Raw genomic sequence first — 22,749 nt, 5'->3', positions numbered from 1 at the left:
TCTGCACAATTTCTATAGTTACCAGAATGTTTGGAAACAGCTGTTTTTTTCAGCATGGTTTTTTATCTCTAACCAGTTAATGGCAAAAAGCAAAACAAAAGCTAGCATTTCCGTAGTAGCCAGAAACAGACAGTTTCAGAAAATGCCATAAAGTGACATTGTAATGACTGTAAAAGTGACTCATTCACACTGACAGCCCAGGAAATGGAAGGGAGAGAAAAAAAAAAAGGAAAAAGGCAAAGAATACAGTACATGGAAGAACAAATAGAAGGAGATAGGCTATGTGTAGTTGAAAGTTAAATTTAGCACAGCCTGAAATTAAAGATAAGGAAGTCTAATTAGACATGATTATAGCACCTCTGACATAAAAACAGACTTTTATTAGCCCACCATAGTTCTCAGACATTATATTTGCCCCGTAGTATCTTGTACCACCCTCCAGGAGACATATGACATATGATTAATTGAACGTACCTGTAGCATTGTTTCTCAGTCTGTTAAGTCAATGAGTTGCCTGAAAGTATTTTTACTGCAAGTTCTGCTTTATAGCTATTTGAATTATCATGCTTATTTATTGTCTATCGCATCATTTCTCAATTCTAACAAAACTGTGTCCCTTTATATTGAATGACAAGTCATAGGCTATGCAAAGCATATCTTTGAAATGCATCTGCATCCTAGTCCAGCTTACACCAGCTTAGTTCAAGAAACATGTCAATTTCACAGATCAACATTCATGTCTCTGTTTGGTAAGACATATCCCACCATGAAGCATCGTTAGTACTTTTATTCTCTCAATGTCATTGTCTTGGGGGGATAGTTACTAAAGGTCTGAGTTTTTTTTAGAACAAAAAGACACATTACACTCAGTGAGAATGCAAGAGCTAAGCCAACTTCCCAACCAAACTAGACTTCTGCTAAGATTTATTTCCAGAATCACATGTTGATTTGACAACATAAAGCAGAATGGCTTAAAAAGTAAACCAAAACATTTTAATTCAGTAATAAGAGAGATTGTTTCCCTTCCAGTGCTCTGGCAGTACTGGCTTGACAAAGATTTTTCTTTGTGCAAAACTATGCTGAAGCAATATCTAGTTTCCCTTTAGGTACTGCTTCGCGTGTGAAAAAGATTGAGAAAGCAGCATGACAGTTGTACACTAGCACATTAATCTAGCTTCGTCAAGATCTACTCATCACAGAATCTCTTCTGTGGCTAGAGAGATGTTAATGCAACTAGTTTCTGTATTTAGTTTTTACATTCCACCTGCCTGTTTCCTTCCTTTCATACTCGCAGAAGAGAGGCCCCATTGTGTATTAATTGAATTTCAATGTCCACCTCATAGAGAACTAATGATGCAAATCAAGGTACAGTATTAGCAAGTCAGTTATTCCTTTATATGTGACAAGTGCATCTATGTGACATGTCATATTCCAATCTAAGGTAAATCTCTACTCCTCATATCCATCCCTGTTTTCATTGTGACATATCTTTCAACAGTGAAAGGAAATATTAATTTGCTCCTACCAAATTATTTTTAAACGTGTACCAAATCAAATCTAATGTACATTATTTCACAAATCTAAAAAGAACCAAAAACCTACCACAACCACGTAGTCGATCCTGCGCTTTGAAAACAATACACCCAAATCAGTCCTGTTACATTTCATGCAAAATACAGCCCATAAGCACTTTGTACTGAACAATTTAGAAAACTAAGCAGTGAAGGTGTATACAGGATTCACGTAATGATGCCCAGTCTTAAGTTTTGTACAAAAAGTAGCTGATAGTAGAAAAAAATATTGATCATAAGCTTTCATTTTCAAACAGGGAACATCTTCAGCATCCTAACAGTAACTACCCTCACATCACAAAAGCAAACAGAACAGACAAGCAGCAAAATTAGTTAGGCTTTTAGGAACCAGCATGGCAGCCCCAGCAACAAACATCAACATTACAAAGCTTCTAACCTGTCCTTTTAGCAGTTTTGACTGGGAAAGCACAGAAGACATTTTCAAATCTCAGCTCTGCATATTAAAAATAGTCCTGCATTTAGAGGTCAGTTAATTAAAAAAACAAACAAACAAGCAAAAAAAAACCAAAACAAAAAAACCCTCTTCTCTAATGGATCGAATCATTTCAGTGCTGTATACGTGTCATCAATTCAGGTGTGTACATTTTAAATTTGTACACGCTACAGAAACATAGCTACTTGATTGCTCTTAAGTGGAGTTGTCATTGTGCCATCTGCCACAATGATAGATTTTAACCCTACCTGACAATTAACACGAAACATCATAAATCATGTTTTGCACACCTAGCCAACATCAAAATAATAATTTTCTTGCTCTGTCAATAATCAAGTTTAGTTCACCCTATCTTTCTGAGGTGGATACAGCAAAAATTTTAAGTTCAGTGGATATGTGACCTTTGGATTACTGCATATTTAATGCTGCAATTATGACCACTGGGAATACCCCCAGCTTCATACTGGCTCACGTTATTGCCCTACAGATACTCAAAAGCAAAATAAAACAACAAAGCTAGCCAGACAGAGAACTGAAATGAGCTCAACAAAACTATGGATGGGAGGCCGGGGGAACATGACAAAAAATGAGTAACAGTTATTCAGGAGAAAAGTAGAAAATGTTTACACAAAAACACTAATGCACACCTTTATGTTAATTCAAACCAGCTAAGTATTTCCTTCATAGTATTTCCTTCAAGTATTTCTAAATTACTTGTTGCAATGTCTGCTTTCAATATAGTTATTTTAAAACCAGTTCATTGAAATCTCTGTGTTCTGCAAGAAGGTTGTTGAACTTCCTTGAGACTAGGGTCAACACATTAAAAGGCCTAGTTTTTTTGGTTTTTTTGGTTTTTTGTCTAAAGAGCAAATCAGATTAACTAGGCAACTTGGAGGGTATAATGAGTTGTGTGTGGCACACATCAGGGAAGGTGACAACAACACTAACATAAGAAAATGAACTGTTGCATTAACAGCAAAGGGGGGAAAAAAAAACAAAGGAAATTGAACGAAGTTATAAGCAAAAATTAAAAAGACTAAAAATAAACCTATTTTACTGTGAAGTAACTATGACAGGAAAGGAATTGTATGACTTCCCATATGGTTTTGTTTCATTCTGTCCCCAGGGAAACTCTGTCCCATACTCTTGTAAAGTAAAATAAATACAGCTTCATAAGATAAACATGCAGAAATGAGGGTAGTTTGTTCTCTCTCTCTCTCTCTTTTTTTTTTTTTTAAGGATAGTTTGAGTGTAAAGATCAGTAGATATTCAGACCCTATTTCCAATCCTTAAAAAACACACCCACACAGCTTTTGTTTCTTTAGGAATGGCAAGCTTCTCCTAGTTTTTAAGAGAGAAGATAGAAGACTGTTCAAAATAGAACCCAAACAAAAAGCAGTAAGTTTTGGAAGTCGATCGTAAACAACGTGCTCCAGAATTGCAGTATACAAGATTCTGACAATTTCTGAGACTTGAATTTTGACCACTAAACATCCAATATTAAGGAGAATTTAAAAACTGGATTACATTAGTTGTTCAAACAGCCCTGAATCAAGAAGACCATAAAATTACAGTTCAAACTTATTCTGCATTTAGAATATTAACTAGATGAGTTACAGCTGAGTTTTCACTAGCAATATTAGTAGGTGTGGACACTGCACTGAAAGGCTAAATGCACTTTGAAGATCAACTACAATGACAGATGAAATACAATTCATCTCCAGACTGCAAATCAAACCACACGCAAAGTAAGGATAAACTGAATTACTGAAAGTTTACTTTCAGAAAAGAAAGTCAATTTAAAGTACAGTTGAATATTTCTATCACAAAAGCTATATTAAAAAAAAATGAAAGATATGGATTTATCAAGTAATTGCTCATGTGACTACTTTTTAATGAAAATTTGTATAGGATGTATTTGATAGGAAAAGAGGCCAAAGCAGTGTGTTCTCATCTTCAGCTCCTTAGCTTTGTTCTAATTGTATTCATTACACATAATGTAAACTCCTTAATGGTTACATATCTCAAATTCAGCTTAAACAAGAATCTAAATTCATTTACTATGGATATAAGTATTTGTCACCTTCACAGGTGATCACAAACTCTCTCCTAGTAGTATTAAAGAATATGAAGAAGGTTACAAAGGAGAAAGGACAATTTTTTCCCAAGTAGATGCCTAGAAATTACTTAAGCTTGCCTTAGATGTCCATATCTGTACTGACAGCTTGGACTTCCTGTCTTTGCAACTGTCTGTAAGGCATTCAGGAAGGAAGGTTTATATCTTTATATGTTTTCCATGAAGTACTTTGATGACTAATTTCTATAGTACTGAGTCACACTGACCTTTCACATACTCTCCCCATCTAAACTGTTGTCCTCTCTACTTTTCTCATTGTTACATGCCTTTTCCTCTTTTAAGTTATATTTATATTTTCTAGAACCATTATTTAAACTGTAGTTTATTTAAATACAGACTAGTATCATTGTTTTTCATTAAACAGTTACTGAAAATGAATTTTATGCAGATTCTTAAATAAGATATTAAAGAAGTCACCAGTGATGGTCAGACCAAAGTCTGCAAGCCTCACTCACCATCCTATTCATTGTTCGAGTGTTTCATTTACTTGAGAATTTCCACAATACAATGTGAGTGAAATTGGTTTGTACTAATATCAGATTAGTTGACTCTCCTAAAACGTTCCCACAGTATTAATTGCTTCAAACTTTAGAACGATTTAAAATAGCCTGGCAGAATCATGTCTGAGTCAAGTCTTCCTTGAAGTTGCTGAGAGGAATTGTTTTAATTAATTAGAGCTTTTTTTTTTCTTTTATTCCCTTCAAACTGCAACTAATGGCTTTCTTTGGAATATCTTAAACTTATTTGGAGCTAAAAATACCTTAATCTGGCATTCTGACAACCAAAGATGAGTTGCATTAATATCTGTAAAGCTACATTAATTGCTGTCCTGTTTCAGATCGCTATACAGAAGTCTCCCTTTTTAATCTGCACATATTGCTGGACTTTGAATCTAAATATTTGAGTACTGCATCTATCACATTCTAAAGAAAACCTAACAGCAGACACTGTTCTACCAGCTAAAAAAAGATTCGTAAAACAACATATGATACAAGGTACTCACCAAACTCCTAGAAACAGTTCTTGAACTCAGAAAGAATTCCTGAATCAGTGCTGAATGTGATCCTCCCCTACTAATTCATGCTTAAGATAATATGTGGGGGTGTGGTGTAAAACTACAAGGGCAAAATTGCAACCTGATCTTCCTAGAGCAGCCCCCTGCCTGTTGATTCATCAGCTAGTCGTCATTGCTTTTGTAGAGCACAGAGGTTTACTCTGGGTAGAAGTCAGAGATCTGCAGCAGCAGCCGGGAAGTTTCCTGTTTCAAGTTTTCAGATCTGCCTGAGCAGATTGCTTTCTAAAGAGCACTAGCTAACTCGAAATACACTTCTGAAGAACCACATACAGGCTGTACAATATTCTATTATTAGTCCCTAGAAGACTTTGTTTCAGAGGATGCCATATTTACTGCATATTTAAGATAAAGACATCGTAGTTTATAACTCTAATGTCTTTTTTTGTTTATATTTGTTTGTTTCTTTTAATGTTTATCAGTTTTTAAATAAAGCCATGCTTTGCACACTAGGTCTACGCTACATTGCAGTATCTGGAGCCTGAGTATGCTAAGGGCTATGCTGCCTTTATTAAAATATATACAGTCCTTCTGTGAAGCATGCTAGCATATGCTAAAACTAAAGGTAAACATAATTACAGTATCCAACCCTTTCCTCAGCCACAGTATTCCTGTAAGACAGAGACATTTAACTTGCCCATATAAAGACAGTAGACTAGAATCCTGTTCCTGGACACAACACAAAGGGAATTTCCCAAGTAATGAATTAAATAGCAACAGAAGGAACAGATGAAGAACAATAACTTATACAACCAGCAGCTGTAACCAACTGCAATTATTTCCAGGCAAAGACAAACAAGGGAATCAAATCACTTTCATGGAGGATTTTTATTTGTATGTTCATCAACATCCTCAAATGGATAGGAAATTTCTCAAAGTCAATTAACAGGCTTACTTGTTCTGAAAGAAACAGAAGTGCTTCTGGTAGCATTCTGGATATTCTGTCTGTTGTTCCTGGATTGTAAGCATGTCTGTAACACATCTCAGGGCAAAGTCAGTAGTCAGCTGAGTTGACCATCTACTGACTGGGTCAATAATCAAACGGATTACCTTCCCTGAGGTGAACTAGAGGCACTCAAAATGTAAAGGTGCAGTTTAAACACCAGGGGTTGGGTTCTGCTATACAGTTACTAATTACCAGCTCCTAGCTCAGATAAAGGGGAGAGCTTTCAGGAGAAGCTAGCTAAGTGGAAGCAGTCAGTTTGTCATTTATGTAACATTAAATCTTTGAAAACCACTTTGGCGGCCCATACATTTAGAACTGATATCTGGTAGTGCTATCTATACATCTCTTTAAGAGTCACAAGAAAGATGAACCAAAACAGAAGTACTAAAATGATACAATGATTTTTTTTTTTTTTAAATGCCTGTAAATTTATAATAGAATTATAATCATCCCAAAAATGACACACCTCATCATTCTGATATTCTCAGAATTCATTTATGTGGATGAACAGAAACTCAAATTTACTCCACTGTACACGGTAATTACATTAGAACTATTTTGAATGCAGCCACACTGGATACTGAGTGGGCTTAATTTACCCAGTCTGTCCTAAAATATTTCAAATCTAGGGACTTGACCTGGTCTAAACTTTAAGTGGGTATTTTTTGTTTTAAATGATAAATGCTGATTTATTTAGAGAATATGCAAACATCTTTGGCAGGTTTCTGATACATCAGAATGTATCAGAACCATTTCTTCCTTTCCCCAGAAATCTTGCTTGGGTCACTCAGAGTTAGTGTGCACAATAATGTTCCAGCCCACTTTGCATGATACTTTCTGCTGACCTATTTTGAAATGAATCAGGGTTTGAAAGTCAAAGGAAAAAGAGCATTTAAGTGATTATTATCCTTTAGGCAGGATAGCTTTACACAGGGAGTACACCCCAAAACATCACAGATTGGTGAAGAGCAAGAAAAGCCCAGCAGAGAGGCCTGAAGGACAGCAGACAAGACCAGTGTTTCTAAATACTTTCAAGATTGTTCATATCTCCAAAAATTTTCATTAAGAAATCTGACACAATCAGTTTATACTGTAATTGTGCCCCCAAAATTGTCTTACAGCTCCATTTTTTTAAATGGCCTCCTTACCTTTCTACCAGTAAACAGATACATGTCACCAGCAGAACAGGAGAATGGAAAGAAAATTGTTAATAACTAACCTCATAGCTTAAGAGCACTGGAGAAGCAGTCATCTGGAATTTCTGTCATCAGTCTGAATTGAAGATTACAGAGGCTGAAAGTGACAGAGGGGAGAGACAGTGAGCTTTAAATTTTCCAATACTATGCAGCTTTACTTTATTTGTGCAAAATTGGTAAGTCCTAGCAAAACATTATACTTGAATGCAGTGGTGTTCAGGAACAAAAACTGTGTGCAAATGTCAAATATTGCTATTTTACTGTGACAAAATGCAGGCAAAGCAACACAAAATTATACACAAACTTTTCTGTATGCATATACAATACACATTATATACAATAATATTCACATACAATACATTATTTTGGGGAAATCTATAATCCAAGACTGGCAAGAAAACACAGCTGGAGAAACACAGAAGTATTTGCCTATGCAAGCTGTTCTTCAGGTCATAACACAAGTGGCTCTGCCAGTGAGGATGTGATATTTCTTGCATTCTTCTTCAACAATACAGATATTTCTGATCTTTTATTGCCCCCTAGTGATGCCAATTCATTTTTGATTGCTTAATTCTTTTACACATTTCCACAGAATAGAGTCCTGTTTCCTGCCTTTCATAAATTAAATACATTTTCCTTGTGCTTCAATTGGGCGAATAAATGTAAGTATTTCTCAAATCTCATAAGAAACTATTCTCAATCTTCATAAGGGACCAGACAGCAACTTTATAGGAAAAATACCATCAGCGCGGTTGGCTTGTCCCACTGATCTTAAAAAGTAAAAGGTAAGAGGTAGTATCACTATCATCATATACAGCAAAAGCTCCAAAGGGACTTTTCCTCAGTGCAGAAGCTATTGCTCTTGCAGAACTCTGAAAGGACAAAATGTTACTATTTTTCCATGCACAATGGCATGCCACAGCTAAATGTTGTAAGCTGGGGATCAGCTACCTAGCACAGACTACACATTTGCACGGCTAGTAGTAAGTTTTGTAGTCAAGTATCACATTATCTTGCAATTAGTTCATATTTTTAAAGGCAGCTGAAGTGAATGAAGAATGCGCTTGTTTTTCCATCTGAAGTCATCTATTTGCAATGACATGCAACTTCAAGACTGTCTTTGGGTTATAAAAGAGGAAATTTAGGTAACCTCCTTTTAATAAGATGGAGTTTTGCAAGTAGCTCTGATAATTGTTTTGTACTATATCTCTTCTGTTATTTGTGTTGTTGTCTTTAAATCATTTAAATATTTAAAACTCACATTAACATGAAAAAAAAAAAAACAACCATGAAAGGATGATAAGAACCCAGCAGCTGGCCCTTGAAGACCTGCCTCTATAATACACTCCTCTCCTTTTCCTCCCTGTTCTGTAACTTCCTGTTCTTACAAAGAAACCATGGCTATCTTTAGTATTTCCTATAGATTAAAATCGGAATGGACAGAAAGGATGATATTCTGATAACAGGCTATTGAGATAGTACAATAAGGAAACCGCATTTGCAGGCAACGTTTCCGTCCTCACTTCAGGACTCATCTCCAAAGGTAGATTCTTCAAATGCTACTATTCACTGCATCCTGAAAGGTCTGGGAAACAGCACTCATAAGAAGCTAAGGGATGCGTATGTTTTTGGAGGTTTAGATAGGGGTGAGAAGAGGAAAGGAAGTGACAGATGAGAGGAAACTGCTAATCAGATCCATTCCTTACTGGATGCAAAGTTTCTCACTCGGAAATACTGAAGCTGTTTGAGAAGGAGCAAGGAGTACATTCAACATCTGCTTTTAAAACGTATCCTTTTCCTGTGTCACTGGTCAAAACTGTTACCTCTTGCCAAAGGGCCGGACATGAGACACTTTGAAATTCTTGTTTTAGCTGGACAACTATTCCCTTTCTCATTCTTTAAAATATCTTACTTATCTAAATCTGCTTTTCAGGTAAAAAATAATAATAATGATGAAACTTTGAGCTGAATCAGAGTTCCTGTTTAACTAGTACTTCAGTACAAGCAGCTTTATGATAAACAACACTAAATGCACTGTCTCATCATGAGTTTTGACCCCTTAGTCTCTTTAGGGAGCTGGGTCTGCTTGTGCTTCTGATGAACACAGAATTACCCCACTCTTCTGAGCCAAAAGGAACATCACAGTAACTTTACTTTTGCAGTACTCCAAAATCGGTTTTAAATATTTTTTTCAAGTTTTCCACTTTTCAAGTTTTCCCATTATTTTAGTCCGTTCTGCTTTAAAAAGTGATTGAGAGCAGGCTACACTTCTGAGTCTGAGGATGTACCACACTTCTCAGTAATCTGAAGCAGAGGCCCAGAAGGAATACTGAGTCTCGAGCAAGTCAGCACAGCACAACTTCCACTGCACAGAGTTAGAACTTGTTCTTGAAGCTGTAATCAGTTTTTCAGTTTATTTCTCTATTTATGATCTTACAAAATTTTACAATTATTTCTTCATTCACCAATTTCCAAATGGTAAAATAGTAGAAAACTTGGAACACGCTTTAAAGCTGAAGTTCTAAATAATTAGTTTTTATTACTACCTTTCTGAAAAGCCCAGACACAAGCTACTTCCTTAGTACAATTACAACAACAACAAAGTAAAGAATATATCACATAGCATTTTGAATAATAGAAATATTTCAAGAATCAGTTCCAACAAAAAAATTTGAATAATTGAGGAAGAAGGGGGTCAGGTCAGTACCAGATACCACTCATTCTTTAGAGCCAGAAGCTATGTGAGATTTGAATTTCATGACAAAATTCACATTGACTTTAATTAAAACAGAATCAGGTATGAAAGAGCAGTATGAAATTTGCCACCTTCCTTACACATGTATAATTTCTTAATTCCTTATTTCATTAATCTGATAAAAATGGAAACCTTTTCATCATACAGCAGAATTTATCCCTATGGTAGATCTTACCTGAAACAAAATATGTAAAAGGTATTGCCAGTAGAACTCCTGTTACTGTTAAATTATCAAAACTTATATGAAATGCTGCCTGATCTCAATAAACAATGTCTCAATGGAGAAATCAATTGTTTAAAAAATAATTTATTCCTCACATGGCTCATACCATGTCAAATTCTGAAAACACTTTGGCTAATTCAACATCTACATAATTTTAATTAATCACCTATTCACTGTGTTTTCCATTCTCGTGCATCTTATCGTCAGTTCAGTATTTCACTAAGAATCTTAGGAAATAAGCCTCCCTTTCCATCTATGCCCTTTAGCATTGATAAAAATGTACATTAAGTCTAAAACTTCCTGGTTTAGTCACTGGATGTCACTGTTGCAGCATTAAGTAGTTAGATAATTTATTTGGAAACAGAAAGTAAATTTACCTTTTTTTTTTAAAGGATTTCTTTTCTATTCAGGATGAAGTTAGTATGACTTTTATTACAGACAGAGATCAGGCCTTAGGATAAATTTATGCTTTGTGAAAAAACAGACCATTCTACTAGCTCAGTTTTCATTTAATTTCAGAACTGCTTTTCTTTTAGTGAGAAAGCATGGCCATTCTTTGCTTTTGTTGCTCTGATAAGAGCTTGATTTCTGAATATATATTTTATATCTACAAAAATGCAAAATTCTGTTAGCATATATATAAAGGAACATATATACATATAAATGTATACACAATAACACCACATTTAAATGCGTGTATATATGCATTATATATGTTATATATATATGTTATATATGCATATATAACATTGACATAATATTTCTAAAAAACATTCCAAAAAACATTACCAGGTAGGTCTATGTAAAAAATTGAATGTAATGTGTAATTATTGAAAATATTACAACACCTCTTGCCTTAGTTGGCTTGAGGAAAAACTAAACCACAAGAGAAACATTAATCTACATGTTTGCAATCTTCAAGCTCTAGTAACTTAAACATGCATTAGTAAGAAGTCAGCCTCCTTATAGACACTTTTCCAAACCCTGTTGATATGCATCATATCACCTTACAGTTACCAACTATAAATGTATTATCATAGCAGTATTCAACTCTTTCCATCTCCTGTTTAAATTAACCAAAATGAAACTCAAGGGAACCCACATTTAGATAGATGACCAAGGACGAGCATTATTTCCTGTCTTTGTACTTTCTATTGATTTCCGAGAAAGTTATGAGCATGTCTGTATATCCTTTGTCTTAATAAATGATGAACAGAAATGAAAATTATTTTCTCTGTGGTGAATTTTACTGGAAGCTACTGGTTATAGAGGCTCCTCTGAAGAGAGCCTAAGTAGCCTTCTATGACATTTTGTTTTTCTGTTTTTAAACACAACAGCTTCTCACAACCTGTGAGGCTGAATACCCCTCTATGATATGGCTGGAAAATAAAGTAGGCATGAGAGATGCTCAGACCATGACATAAGGAGCAACAACAGGAGTTTCACAATATGCTTTCAGAAAAGTATTTTGAGATGGATGAGTAACTGTAGGAAATGGCAGCTGAGGACACCACGAACTGCTGCCAGCTCAGGGAAGTCTAAGCAGCTAGTAACAGTGTATTTACTAACAAACTTGCCAAATCTGAATCTACTGCAATGTCAAATCTGCTTCCTTCTGCTCACCCTACTTCAAACACTGTGTCATTATGCTCTTGCCTAGAGTGGCTCTTCAGCATGTTTGCCCTTGTTACTTTTAAGTTCCATCCTCTTGCTCACACCTAATGACTATACCAGCTATAGAAGGACAATACAACTAGAATAACAGCAAACTGAAGGGCTGGCAGAAAAATGAAACAAAGCATTATGACCAACTCCTACAATGAAAACCTGCACTGTTCTCCGAGCCTGATCACTACACTTCCCCAGCTCACTGGCTTGCAGACAGCCCAATATACCTGGAGAGGAAAAGGCTTCTTTAGAAGATACAGAGAACATTTCTTGAAAATGTTGCATACATCTTGGTGATCTTCAGCTGCTATCTTAGAAAACATATCTAAGCATAACAAGTTCCTGAGGTGTTCTCATGAGAAGAAAGAAGACTACTAAAACAGCCAATTGCTCCTGTGTGACAGTCCTCCTGCAATGCACCTACTTACCAGAGGATTATTTATGTGGCAACTGCAATCCCTAGAAGGCATAGAACAATTGTCTGTCCTGTGCCATGCTCATACTCTCCATGAAGCTACAGAGAATTGGTGCTTCTCAGGGAACGGAATACTAATTCATCTTCACCAAAGTTCATGCTGCCTAACAGTGAGACAAAAATCTCATTTTGTCAGTACTACATTTTTTTCCCAGGAATTGAGAATAAGTAATACATTATGAGCAGAATAAACATGGATAGGAAGTCTAAATGTCAAAGTTCTTATTCTGAAGAGACAGGTTATAAAAAGGACAATGAATAAAGGATTTCTCTCAGATAAAGCAAGTATGAGATTATGTAAGTGGAAAATCACAATAGCTCCAATGAAAAATGTTTATAATACAGCCTTGTCTGTAAGCACCTTGAAATCCACAAAATTTTTACATCTTTGGATTTTGTCACAAACCAGAAGATGAAGTTCAGAGGTGTTTCACTAAGTCACAGGCTGGACCACTTAACAGCTCTGCACTGAAACCACGAAGTACTGGCAGCTTCACAGAATTTCCAGCTGCAGTCAGCAGCTCCTTTCTTTGATAGAGAAATGATTTCAACTAACATATAGGGTTCAACACACTTCCTATGAGAAATAGTTTCATGGTGCACCAACAAAAATAAAAAACTTGAAAAAGATCTTTTGCAAGATTGCCTGTCTCAAGAGACAGGAAATGGAACATAATGCTATGCACAAGAGTTTTTCATTTGGGCTTAATCTTTTCAAAATGAAGAATAAACATCTGGGATGCTGACCAGCCAAAATCCCTTAAGCACATGCTTATCTCTGAAACACATGAGTAATAGAACTGCAAGAAGGAAGTATTTTTACAAAGGAGAAAAGTATTTCACAGGAATCTACATTAAACTGTATTTACTACAGAATTTTTGTATCATCAGCAAAAGTATATTGGTCAGTAACTAGATTAATTTATCAAATGAAAATCTATCCATAATAATTTTGTAATAGTAATAATAGATAATAGAATAGGTAAGAGTAATAGAATCAATTACTGCTAGCCAGTTCATGTGAAATACTTACTGATGGCACTATCAGAGGAAAAGTCAGATTGGAAGTGTTAGCAAAACGCATGTGATCTGCTGAAGGCCGACAGAGTGTCATTACATTGACAACAGAATGATGCCGTATGGATAACAAGATAAAGTATTTTTGCAGGTTACTCACTGGACCTATGTGCATCCTTTGTAAAACATAGTTAAACATAGCTGTTCTCGAAGAAGTTCTATTTAAGATGTGGAAATTCACATAGTTTCTAAGTAAAACATCAAATTTAATTTCTGTAAAATATAAGCTAGTGGAGAAATAATTTTAAACGACAAACATCTCCCATGAAAATATTACATTCCCATAGAAAACTTTTTCATAATCACTATAAAAGACAATACAAATTCAAAATGTCATCACATTTTTGTATGCCTCTCCAAACAAAACCTACCGGTGGTATGTTATTTACCAATGAGATTTCCTTTTGGTACTAATTTTGTGAGACTGCAGTAATCAATCTTCATTAAAACATCATTGTGAAACTGGAGCAAGACTTGAAGTCTCCATCCACATTCCCTAAATTAGACCTTTTTAATACGAAAACATGTCGAGAAGTTGAGAAGAAGGATTTTTTCATAAAGCCTGGGTGCTATTGGTCAAAGAAGATTAAGTATTACTCTGTATTTCTATTTGATCCTCCACAATTTCTTTCCAATACCATACAAATCTCTTTTAGATTCTGGCAGAAACCTGACAGTTTATTTGATCTCTTTACAGCATGTGGGAGAGTAGGGGTCATAATTTTTGATTCCTTACACTTCAGGGAAACAAAACCCATCCAAAGCCAAGATAATGTAATACATAGTCAGCTCTAATACACTGGATGACTATTCTAATGCAAGCATACATACTTATTTCACAGAATCCTCATACGTGCAAGCTGCTATTGCTTGCACTTAGATTTCAAGGAAGATCTTAACACAAACTACTTGCAGTAATACAGATATCGAAGCAATTTCCTCTCAATATCTGAACATAAGTGAACAAACATCTTTGATCATCACCAGAGAACCTACTGAATCAAGGAAGAAAACCGTACAAGGATCGTCAAAGTACAATCAGAAACCTGGATTTCTTTCCTGAGATAATGCTAAGTACGTGACATGAGGTGAGGAGGGCTGGTGGCCAAATGAATACACATAACTATGAATCAAGGTTATTAGAAGCTGGTTGCTCTTTTTGCTGTTTCAGCTGCTTATGAATAACCTAAAGGGAAAGAAGTCGTTATCAGGTGAGGCAGCGATTATTTATAGCCATAATATGCTTTGAGCAGGCTTTGCCATTCAGTGATAATACACAGACAATCTTCATGACTGCCTATGTTATCTTAGCACTGTAGGAGTTCACAAGGATTTACAATCCATTGTTTCAATGAAAAACCATCACACTGACACTGTAAATAAAGCATACGTTCACATCATGTAGTCAGAAGCTCTTCTGGTAGAGATCTCTAGTAGTTCTAGTTGCTCTACCTCACAGGAGTGAAAGATACACAGGAGTGAGATCAGAGAACACGTATTAGGAAAAAAAAAAAAAGATTTTTTTGGGTATGTTTGAATTAATATTCAAAGAAAAAAGGCTGCATCATACATTTCACTCACAAGCTGTGATTCCTTCTGAGTATGAATAACTTTTGTTAACTGCCATTTTTAAATGTCCATTTCCATACATGCAGCCTTGTGCTTTCAGGTTGCTGTACAGACTAGAAGAGCCAGATAAGTAGTGGGAAAAGCACTGTTCCAAGATACTGAACATGAAGAACTCAACACATTTTTATCTAGAAGACTGCAGAAATTACAGAATATTCCTTTACTTTGAACAGAAGGATGTCACAGGTCCACAGCCCATGAAGCATTGTAAGGACTGTGTTGCATCTCCTACCTAGTCAGGAGAGAAGGATTTTTGAGTGCAAATCATTCTCAGAAGCATTTTTGATTTATTTTGAGGATCAAAGTTGCATACATATTTCAGTTATGCTTTAAAGAAATAACTTAATTCCTCCTCTTTGTGTTCCACAGAAGGGAACGAGGTGATAGTTATTTGCACCTAGGCACAGGAATCCTGGAACTATTCATTTTATTTATCAGGCCCACACAGTAGAACGACCAATGATTTAATCTGAAGCATGCCAAATTGCAAACTGACCTCTTCTTTTTATTCCTTTAACGATGAACTAGCACAAGAAAGAAAAGTTGAAGTGTGGACATATAATCTATAAAAGAATTTGAATAGGACATGGATCCAGAATGGGGTTAGAATTCTTCAAATGCTGAAGCTAGATATAAGAAAAATGAAGTTTTTTCAGGACTTGTCCCAGATAGGTATGCAAGATGATGTATATTCATTCAGACAACAGGGCAACAGTAGTTTTTTAAATTCAATTTCTTTTAGCGTGGTTCAAATGAGATCAAATTTGATGAGAAAACAAGACAAAGCATCCTTCTGAGTAATAGGTCATTCGTGAGGAAAGTAATACTTTGTGAATACATGCACAAGAACATACACAATTTAATCTTTCTTTTCTTCTACACCACCATCTCTATGATTTTGTTTCTCAACATGAAGTCCATTGTCCATTAGTTTATTCAGTGAAATAATTCAGGTCAGTATGCAATTTATTTGCAGGTTGTGTCAAAATTTTACAAACAATGAAGAACACAGGCATTGTCATGACTAATGTGTTCTGTTGTTTAAAAAAATCTCACTGGTTTTTAAACTGTGCTTTTTGGACACGAATAGCGAGCAGGTGGACAGGCCAGCTGGAAAGAAGGAAAAAATAACCCAGAAAAGTTGCAATTGCCCAAAGCAAGAGACACATTTATTTAAAGATGAACTCCTACAGAGATTTTATATGTATTTTTGGAAATAAAAATATTCATGCTGAATTAGGTTCCTTTCCCAACCCCCCCCCCCCCCCCCCAAACCAAAATTTTCTTTTAGTAAACATCACCTATGTATCATATGTATGTATGTATCATCTAAGGTCTTTAGATAGGGAGTATACACATCTGATTTTCTTATCAAAATCTTCCTCAGCTATCGATCCTTTGCTTACAGGAGACAACAGAAGAATGATTAACTAAATAGCTGCATGAGTAATGGACTACCAGTTTTTTCTGCTTACGGAATTAAGGGGGCACTGACTAATCAATTAAGTATTGCCTGGGTAATGAGCATATCATGGGGCATGTGCCTAACACCAGACTGTTAGTTTGTTGGTGACTGATTACTGCAGTTTGGTGCAAAACATGACACTTCACAATACTTCATTTGGTTACCTGCTGCTTACTTTGAAGAAGCATTTGTGACTTTGGCAGTAGTTTTCACTCAGAGAGAAAGTACCATCAGTGTGTACCAACCTACTTTGCGTGCCCCTGAAATCAAAGAAAAGCACTGCAGCACTGAAGAAGGCAATTTTGTTGTACAGAGCACAACCAGCCTGGAATTTTCTTCCTATCTTGCTAACGGACCTTTTTCCTTTATGCTAATACCTTCAAAGTGTCTAGAAAAAAAACCTGCCTGGCTTTTATTTCAAAGTAGACTCGAAAATAGAGTCTACTCAGTGTAGCTTTATCACTAGGGCAGTGAAACCTTGCTTTGCTAGAAAATATGCACATCAAGATGGTACAGGTTACTAAAGTAAGTATAAGATGAAGACAGGACCAGGACAGGAATTGTCATTTATTTACTCAGATACTTCAATTTTCCAAAAGATTGAAAAAAAAAAAAAAAAAAGAAAGAAAGCAAAACACCACACTTGTTTTAAAATGTTGCTCAACTGTAACATAGCAAGCATTTGGTATGTGTGATACTCTTCTACAGTTACAGAAAAAACAGGCACCTGTCCACAGAGTAAATGTATTTTTGTAAAGTAAATGTAATATGAAAAAAACACACTGAAACTCTGGTGGTACAGTGGGTACCTGTGAGAGCATCTCTTTTCCTCTAAACTAAGTGGAGTTTCAGTGGAATGCAGTGTTACCCTGAATATTTACCACCTCACAGGCATAGAGATAATTCAACATCTGGCAAATCTCTGCAGCTGTCTAGTTCTAGCAGATTTTAGGTCCACTACTCAGAAAAGCAGATCAGTCACTGGGGGTGTGAAGGGAGGTACGCCCCAGTTTTGGCCTATTTCAATGCATAGTTAGTATTCTATTCAAGACATTAGCATCATGGTTTTTTAGTATTTGCTTAATTGCTGTTTTTTTTGTGTTGTTATTATTTTTTTTAACCTTACATGTAATACCTTCTAGAAACTAAACATACTAATGAAATTATTGAGGCGTTTCAGTAAACTGGGCCAAAGAGAGACCTATGAAGTAAAACTAGCTGGTAAAATAAAGTCTTCTAAGAAAAAAATGATAAAGAAAAACCAGAAAAGAATATAAAGAAATAAACAATGATATCAGATAAGTATAAAGTATAGCGTCACTGAGGAATTAAGAAGTTAACCTGTCAATATTATTTGATTCTGTGAAAGTATAGCATAGTTCTACTTTGCATGAACAGGATCTGAAAGTTAAGAATTGTACCATAGCAATTAATCATTATGTAATATAAAAAGTCAAGTCATTAAGAAGCAATTTTATGCACAGACAGTATGTGATACAGATGGAAGTTGTCTTCAGCAACGCAGGTCAATTTTCACCATGCAGAGGGAGAACACACACTGCTTTCTGTGTGCCTAATGAGACCAGCCTGATAGCCAAGGAATTTTATAACTGTTGTGCAACAAAGGTCTGAAGCGAACCAAAAGGGACACTGATACTGACACAGGCCTGGACAGCTGCAGCAGAACTCTACCCATTTTTTCAATGGAGTAATACATTGTTCATTTCCACAAACTCCATGAGACTGCACAACATATAAGCATTCTATTTCAGCAATGCAGAGCAGAGAGCTAAGCCCACATTCCCTAGAGAGTCTGTGGAGACTCCTTTGGAGATGCTCAAAACTCACCTGGACACTTCCTTTTGTAATCTACTGTAGGGAACCTGCTTTAAGGGAGGGGGACTGGAATTGGAATAGGTGTTATCCAGAGATCCCTTCCAATCCCTGTGATTCTGTGATTGTATGATATCTGAACAGTGTTCTAACACAGCTGGCTATTTATGTAGAACCACATTCTTGACACAGAACTATTAAATCGAATCATTAGTATTGAATCATCAATTCTGAGACATTTAACGAGAAGATCAGGCTACTTTATGGCCAAGACTCCAACATATTTTCCTCAGTCTCGGACTACTGTAGAGGCTTCAAAATTTGGGTCAAATCACACACAGGCTCCCCAGTCAGACTTCTCCTACTCCATTTAATACAATATCTGTTCTGAACCAGGTATCAGAGAGTTTGATGAAAAGCAGTATTTCTGGTTTCAGTTTAAGAAGTGTCATAATGTCTTGCTGGTGACTAACTGCCCTTTTTTGTCTTGGTGCTGGAGGGATGATTTAGCTGTCAGATGTGCCCTCAAGCCAGAAAGCCTGCTGTGTCAGGCATTTGTATTCATCCCATAAAAAAATTAGAAAGCCACATCAAGCAACAGATGTTAATTCTTCTTTTAGACTTTATGGAATCATTTATCAGCTCACATATTTTTATGTTTCTTTCTTTATACATTCTTTACAACGCTTTTCTAAACCTGACTTTTTGACAGAAGTTCAAATAACATTTGCAACTGACCCTTTTATCCAAAAAAACAAATAAAGCAGAGCATAGTAACAATAGCACAAAGTAATCTCTCTCTAGAAATAAATGATCTGTTCTATATGCTGCAGGAATATATATTATGTCTTGATATCTCGTACTACAAAACGTGAAGTTCTGCAGTGATATTTTCTCATATTACCTGGCATGAATCTTGTTCATATTAAAAAGTACAATTATTTTTTAAATTTTTGACAACTGTCCTTACTACCAACTATGGTATTTGACTGTGAAGAGTAAACCCTTCTTTCAACTTTTCTTTATCCATTCAAGATAAAGAGATGGAAAAAAATCTGTTAAAGTTTATCTTCCCCACATATACTCATAAAACTAGCAAAACACTCAAAAAACATCATGTGGTTGAATTAGTGCCCAAGGAAATCCAGACCCTTGTAAAAAAAAATAGATAATACAGTATGTTTAATCAGTTTAACTACAGCTCATTAGCAAGCAGTACAGTAGCAACTTACAGACACTAACAAGCCTAGAAACAATACCTGGAGTATTTGGAAGTGGAATAAAGGTAACTCTTTAGGAAAGAAAATTATGGCAGAAACACAAAGACTTCCTTCCAGCCCACATCAACAGAATGTATTTTTTGCACAATCTGTCTTTTGTCATTATTATTTCATAGATCTTAGCTGCAAAGTGCCAGCTTGCAAAGTTTAATCTACATTTCAGATTGTGTGCCTACAATGTAATTTTCTTATTAAAATGCAATCCATGCTGCTAATGTCAGAATTTACTTACTGTGTCACTGGATCTTGAAATTAACTCCAGGGCAAAGTGATGGGCTTGAATTATATGTAAAACCCTTGATATTTGCAAAAGCAATAAACTATCAGTTAATTCGAGCCTTTTTCCTTTTCCTTCTCCATTTTTCCCCCTCTTTAATTAGCCTTCTTTTTTGTGTGAGTAGATCATTGATCATTTTAAGTAATGTCAGCTTTTTATTTGCCCAAATTACATTGGAATATAAGCACTAATGCTAACTCCTAACAACAACAAAACATGGTCAAGAATGGAAACTGCTATTTCCAGAAGTCAGAAGTACTTTAAAAAATGACACACTAACACAAACCTTCTAAAATACGAACAATGAATAGTCAGTTATGCAATTTCCATACAATATAAACTTCAACACACGATTTAAAGAGAAATTATAAATAAAATGTTACAGAATATGCCTTAGAGTTGTGAGCATTTGATTCCAGTACTACCATGAGTTTGACAAGTAACATCACATACTTCCTAAACTCTATTCTTAAACGTAAAAAAAAACCCAACACTTAATTTGTGGCATAGAGATGGCAGGAAGACTCCCTTCAAACACCTCTTCTAACTCAGCAATGGCATCATGATGTGTGTCAGAAGGCAAGGAGAAGTTATTCAAATAGTTTAAGTGAAAGTCAAAAAAGGAACCTCTGATACTAGAAGCTACAACTGAGATCCTCATAACTGAGCTGAGAAAATGTTTTGCATGGCTCCTATCACTTATAGCCTTAAAGGAAGTTGTCCCCCAGAACCTACATGTCACATTGAGAGCATAGAAAGCTTGAAATCAAAGCAGACTAGCACATCTTTGTTGTTAGTATTCTACAGTATTGAGCAAAATACACAGAACGTTACTCTAGCTTTATTCTTTCAGATTTCCAATCTGAAGAAAAACGCAATACAGATAATGGCAACACTTTCACAGTGAATCCCCGTTAACTTGTATTTTCAGCTGTAGCATATTTTGATTTTTTTTAAGGTTCAAAACACCGTTTTCTACATTAACAATTCCCATTCCCCAGCATTGGCAAAAAAAATGAAAGATGCAGAACACCAAATCAATTTCTACTCAAATTTTAAAAAGCTGCAGACGCCTAAAATGTTATTCAGAGCAACAAGATGTAGACAGTAAAGTATCAGACAGTATGTAGACAGAAAATGCTACCAAGGACTGCCTTCTTGAAAAATGTTGAGGTACTGGAAAAAAATCCTCCATGGAGTTTTATTACTTCTCCTGTCGTGTTTTTTTTTTTTTTTTTTTTTGTTTTGTTTGTTTTTTTACCTTCTTTTTCTTCTTTTTTTTTTTAATTATATTATTATTTTATTTTTTTTATGGATCATATCAACAGTGTGATAATCTCACATTTCCACTGTCATTACACTCACTAAAACAACACTGCCATTTTATTGATGAGCTCACTTAATTTGCACTCCAGCAGATAATATGCACAAGTGTGTAATAATACTATATTGTCTGTCTTCACTATCCTGGTATAACAAAATAATCAAAAGAGAGGTGATAAAACATTACAGAAGCACATTAAAAATCCTTGCAGATGGGCAAGAAAGTAAGCAAAACTTAACCCTGTAAATCATCAGGAGATGGCTTTATCTAGAGGAACCTGCCCAGTCTTCAATCTCATTGATTCCTGGGTGATAAAACTGAAAAATTGGCTTTGCACCATGAAAGCTAGTGTAACCTTTCTCCACCTACACAGGAAAACAGACTGAGTCCTCAAATCCAATTAAAGTATAGCTGTCATAGATTACATTCCAGATCCAGGCTTGAAGCTAAAGGTATCTACTGTCACCTCCCACTGTTAAAAGGCTTTATGAATTCTTTTGTTTACTCAAACTGCCATACTTAAATTCTCAAGAGCGTATTACCTCTATATTGCAATAAACTATGCATTAGAAATTTCATTTTCTCTTCAGTTCTCCAAGGAAAAATATGAAGGGTTGCTTTATTGACTAATAGATATTAGCTAACAAATAAATCATTTTGATCATCTAATTAGACTCTAATCTTGAGTTACAGGTATAAAATCACAAAGAATGTACAACATGCTCTCACCAGTACATCTGGTGGTTGATTATCCTCAGTACATGGATCTTACTTCTAAAAAGAACATATTAGCCTTCGTTCCCAAAAAGGTAGCTGTGTTATTAATTCAGCTAAAATAAACTTCTTCCCAGCCTACTATAATTAACAAAATTCTCCACACTGAACTGTTATTAGAATGAGATACTTTCTGCGTCTCATCTTCTCTTGTCTCATCTTTTCTCTTACTCCACGGCCAGTAACTGGCTAACAACACAAGCTCACAGGAGTGGAACTACTAGTACTGCCAGAAATCTATTCATTTTTCAAGCTCTTCTAACAAAACTATGCTGAAGACAAAAATACAGTACAAAAAAATATATATATATACACACACATATCTAGGGCTTCCTTATGCATTTTTATATGCATAATGAAGTAAAAAGCCCTCAGAAGTCAACTGCTCAAGTAGCAGTATGGCCTGAACAAGCTATGTGAGACAAATTCAATTCACTCTAGTCCCAAATCATATCCAGTGAATGGTAATTTAGCTAGTCCTGTGACAGAGTGAATTTTTCCATTATCCATCAATGGACAAGATGTAGCTGATAGGCCACACAATAAAAAAGACTGCAATTTTTTGACATATATTTTATCTGGATTGGAGTAAA

General features: G+C 35.5%; 1 protein-coding gene across 10 annotated transcripts in view; it reads right to left on the bottom strand.

Moving 5' to 3' along the window:
* The window catches only part of TFPI (tissue factor pathway inhibitor), a 210,293-nt gene that overhangs the window by 20,508 nt on the left and 167,036 nt on the right, over positions 1–22,749 (bottom strand). For 8 of the 10 annotated variants that reach the window (XM_090144375.1, XM_090144371.1, XM_031604400.2 and 5 more), the window contains one exon: positions 7,400–7,473. In XM_090144375.1, the coding sequence (XP_090000501.1) occupies positions 7,400–7,404 (5 nt within the window). In that variant the 5' untranslated portion in view covers positions 7,405–7,473. Of the gene's footprint in view, positions 1–1,968; positions 1,988–5,165; positions 5,535–7,399; positions 7,474–22,749 lie in introns of those variants that run through there. The other 2 variants (XM_031604397.2, XM_090144378.1) reach the window with 2 other exon arrangements.

This window comes from Phasianus colchicus, chromosome 7 (genome assembly GCF_987193195.1).
Source record: "Phasianus colchicus chromosome 7, bPhaCol1.hap1.1, whole genome shotgun sequence".
Lineage (NCBI taxonomy): Eukaryota > Metazoa > Chordata > Aves > Galliformes > Phasianidae > Phasianus > Phasianus colchicus.
The sequence above is the reverse complement of the archived record's forward strand: the minus strand, read 5'-3'. Positions and strand labels throughout refer to the sequence as shown.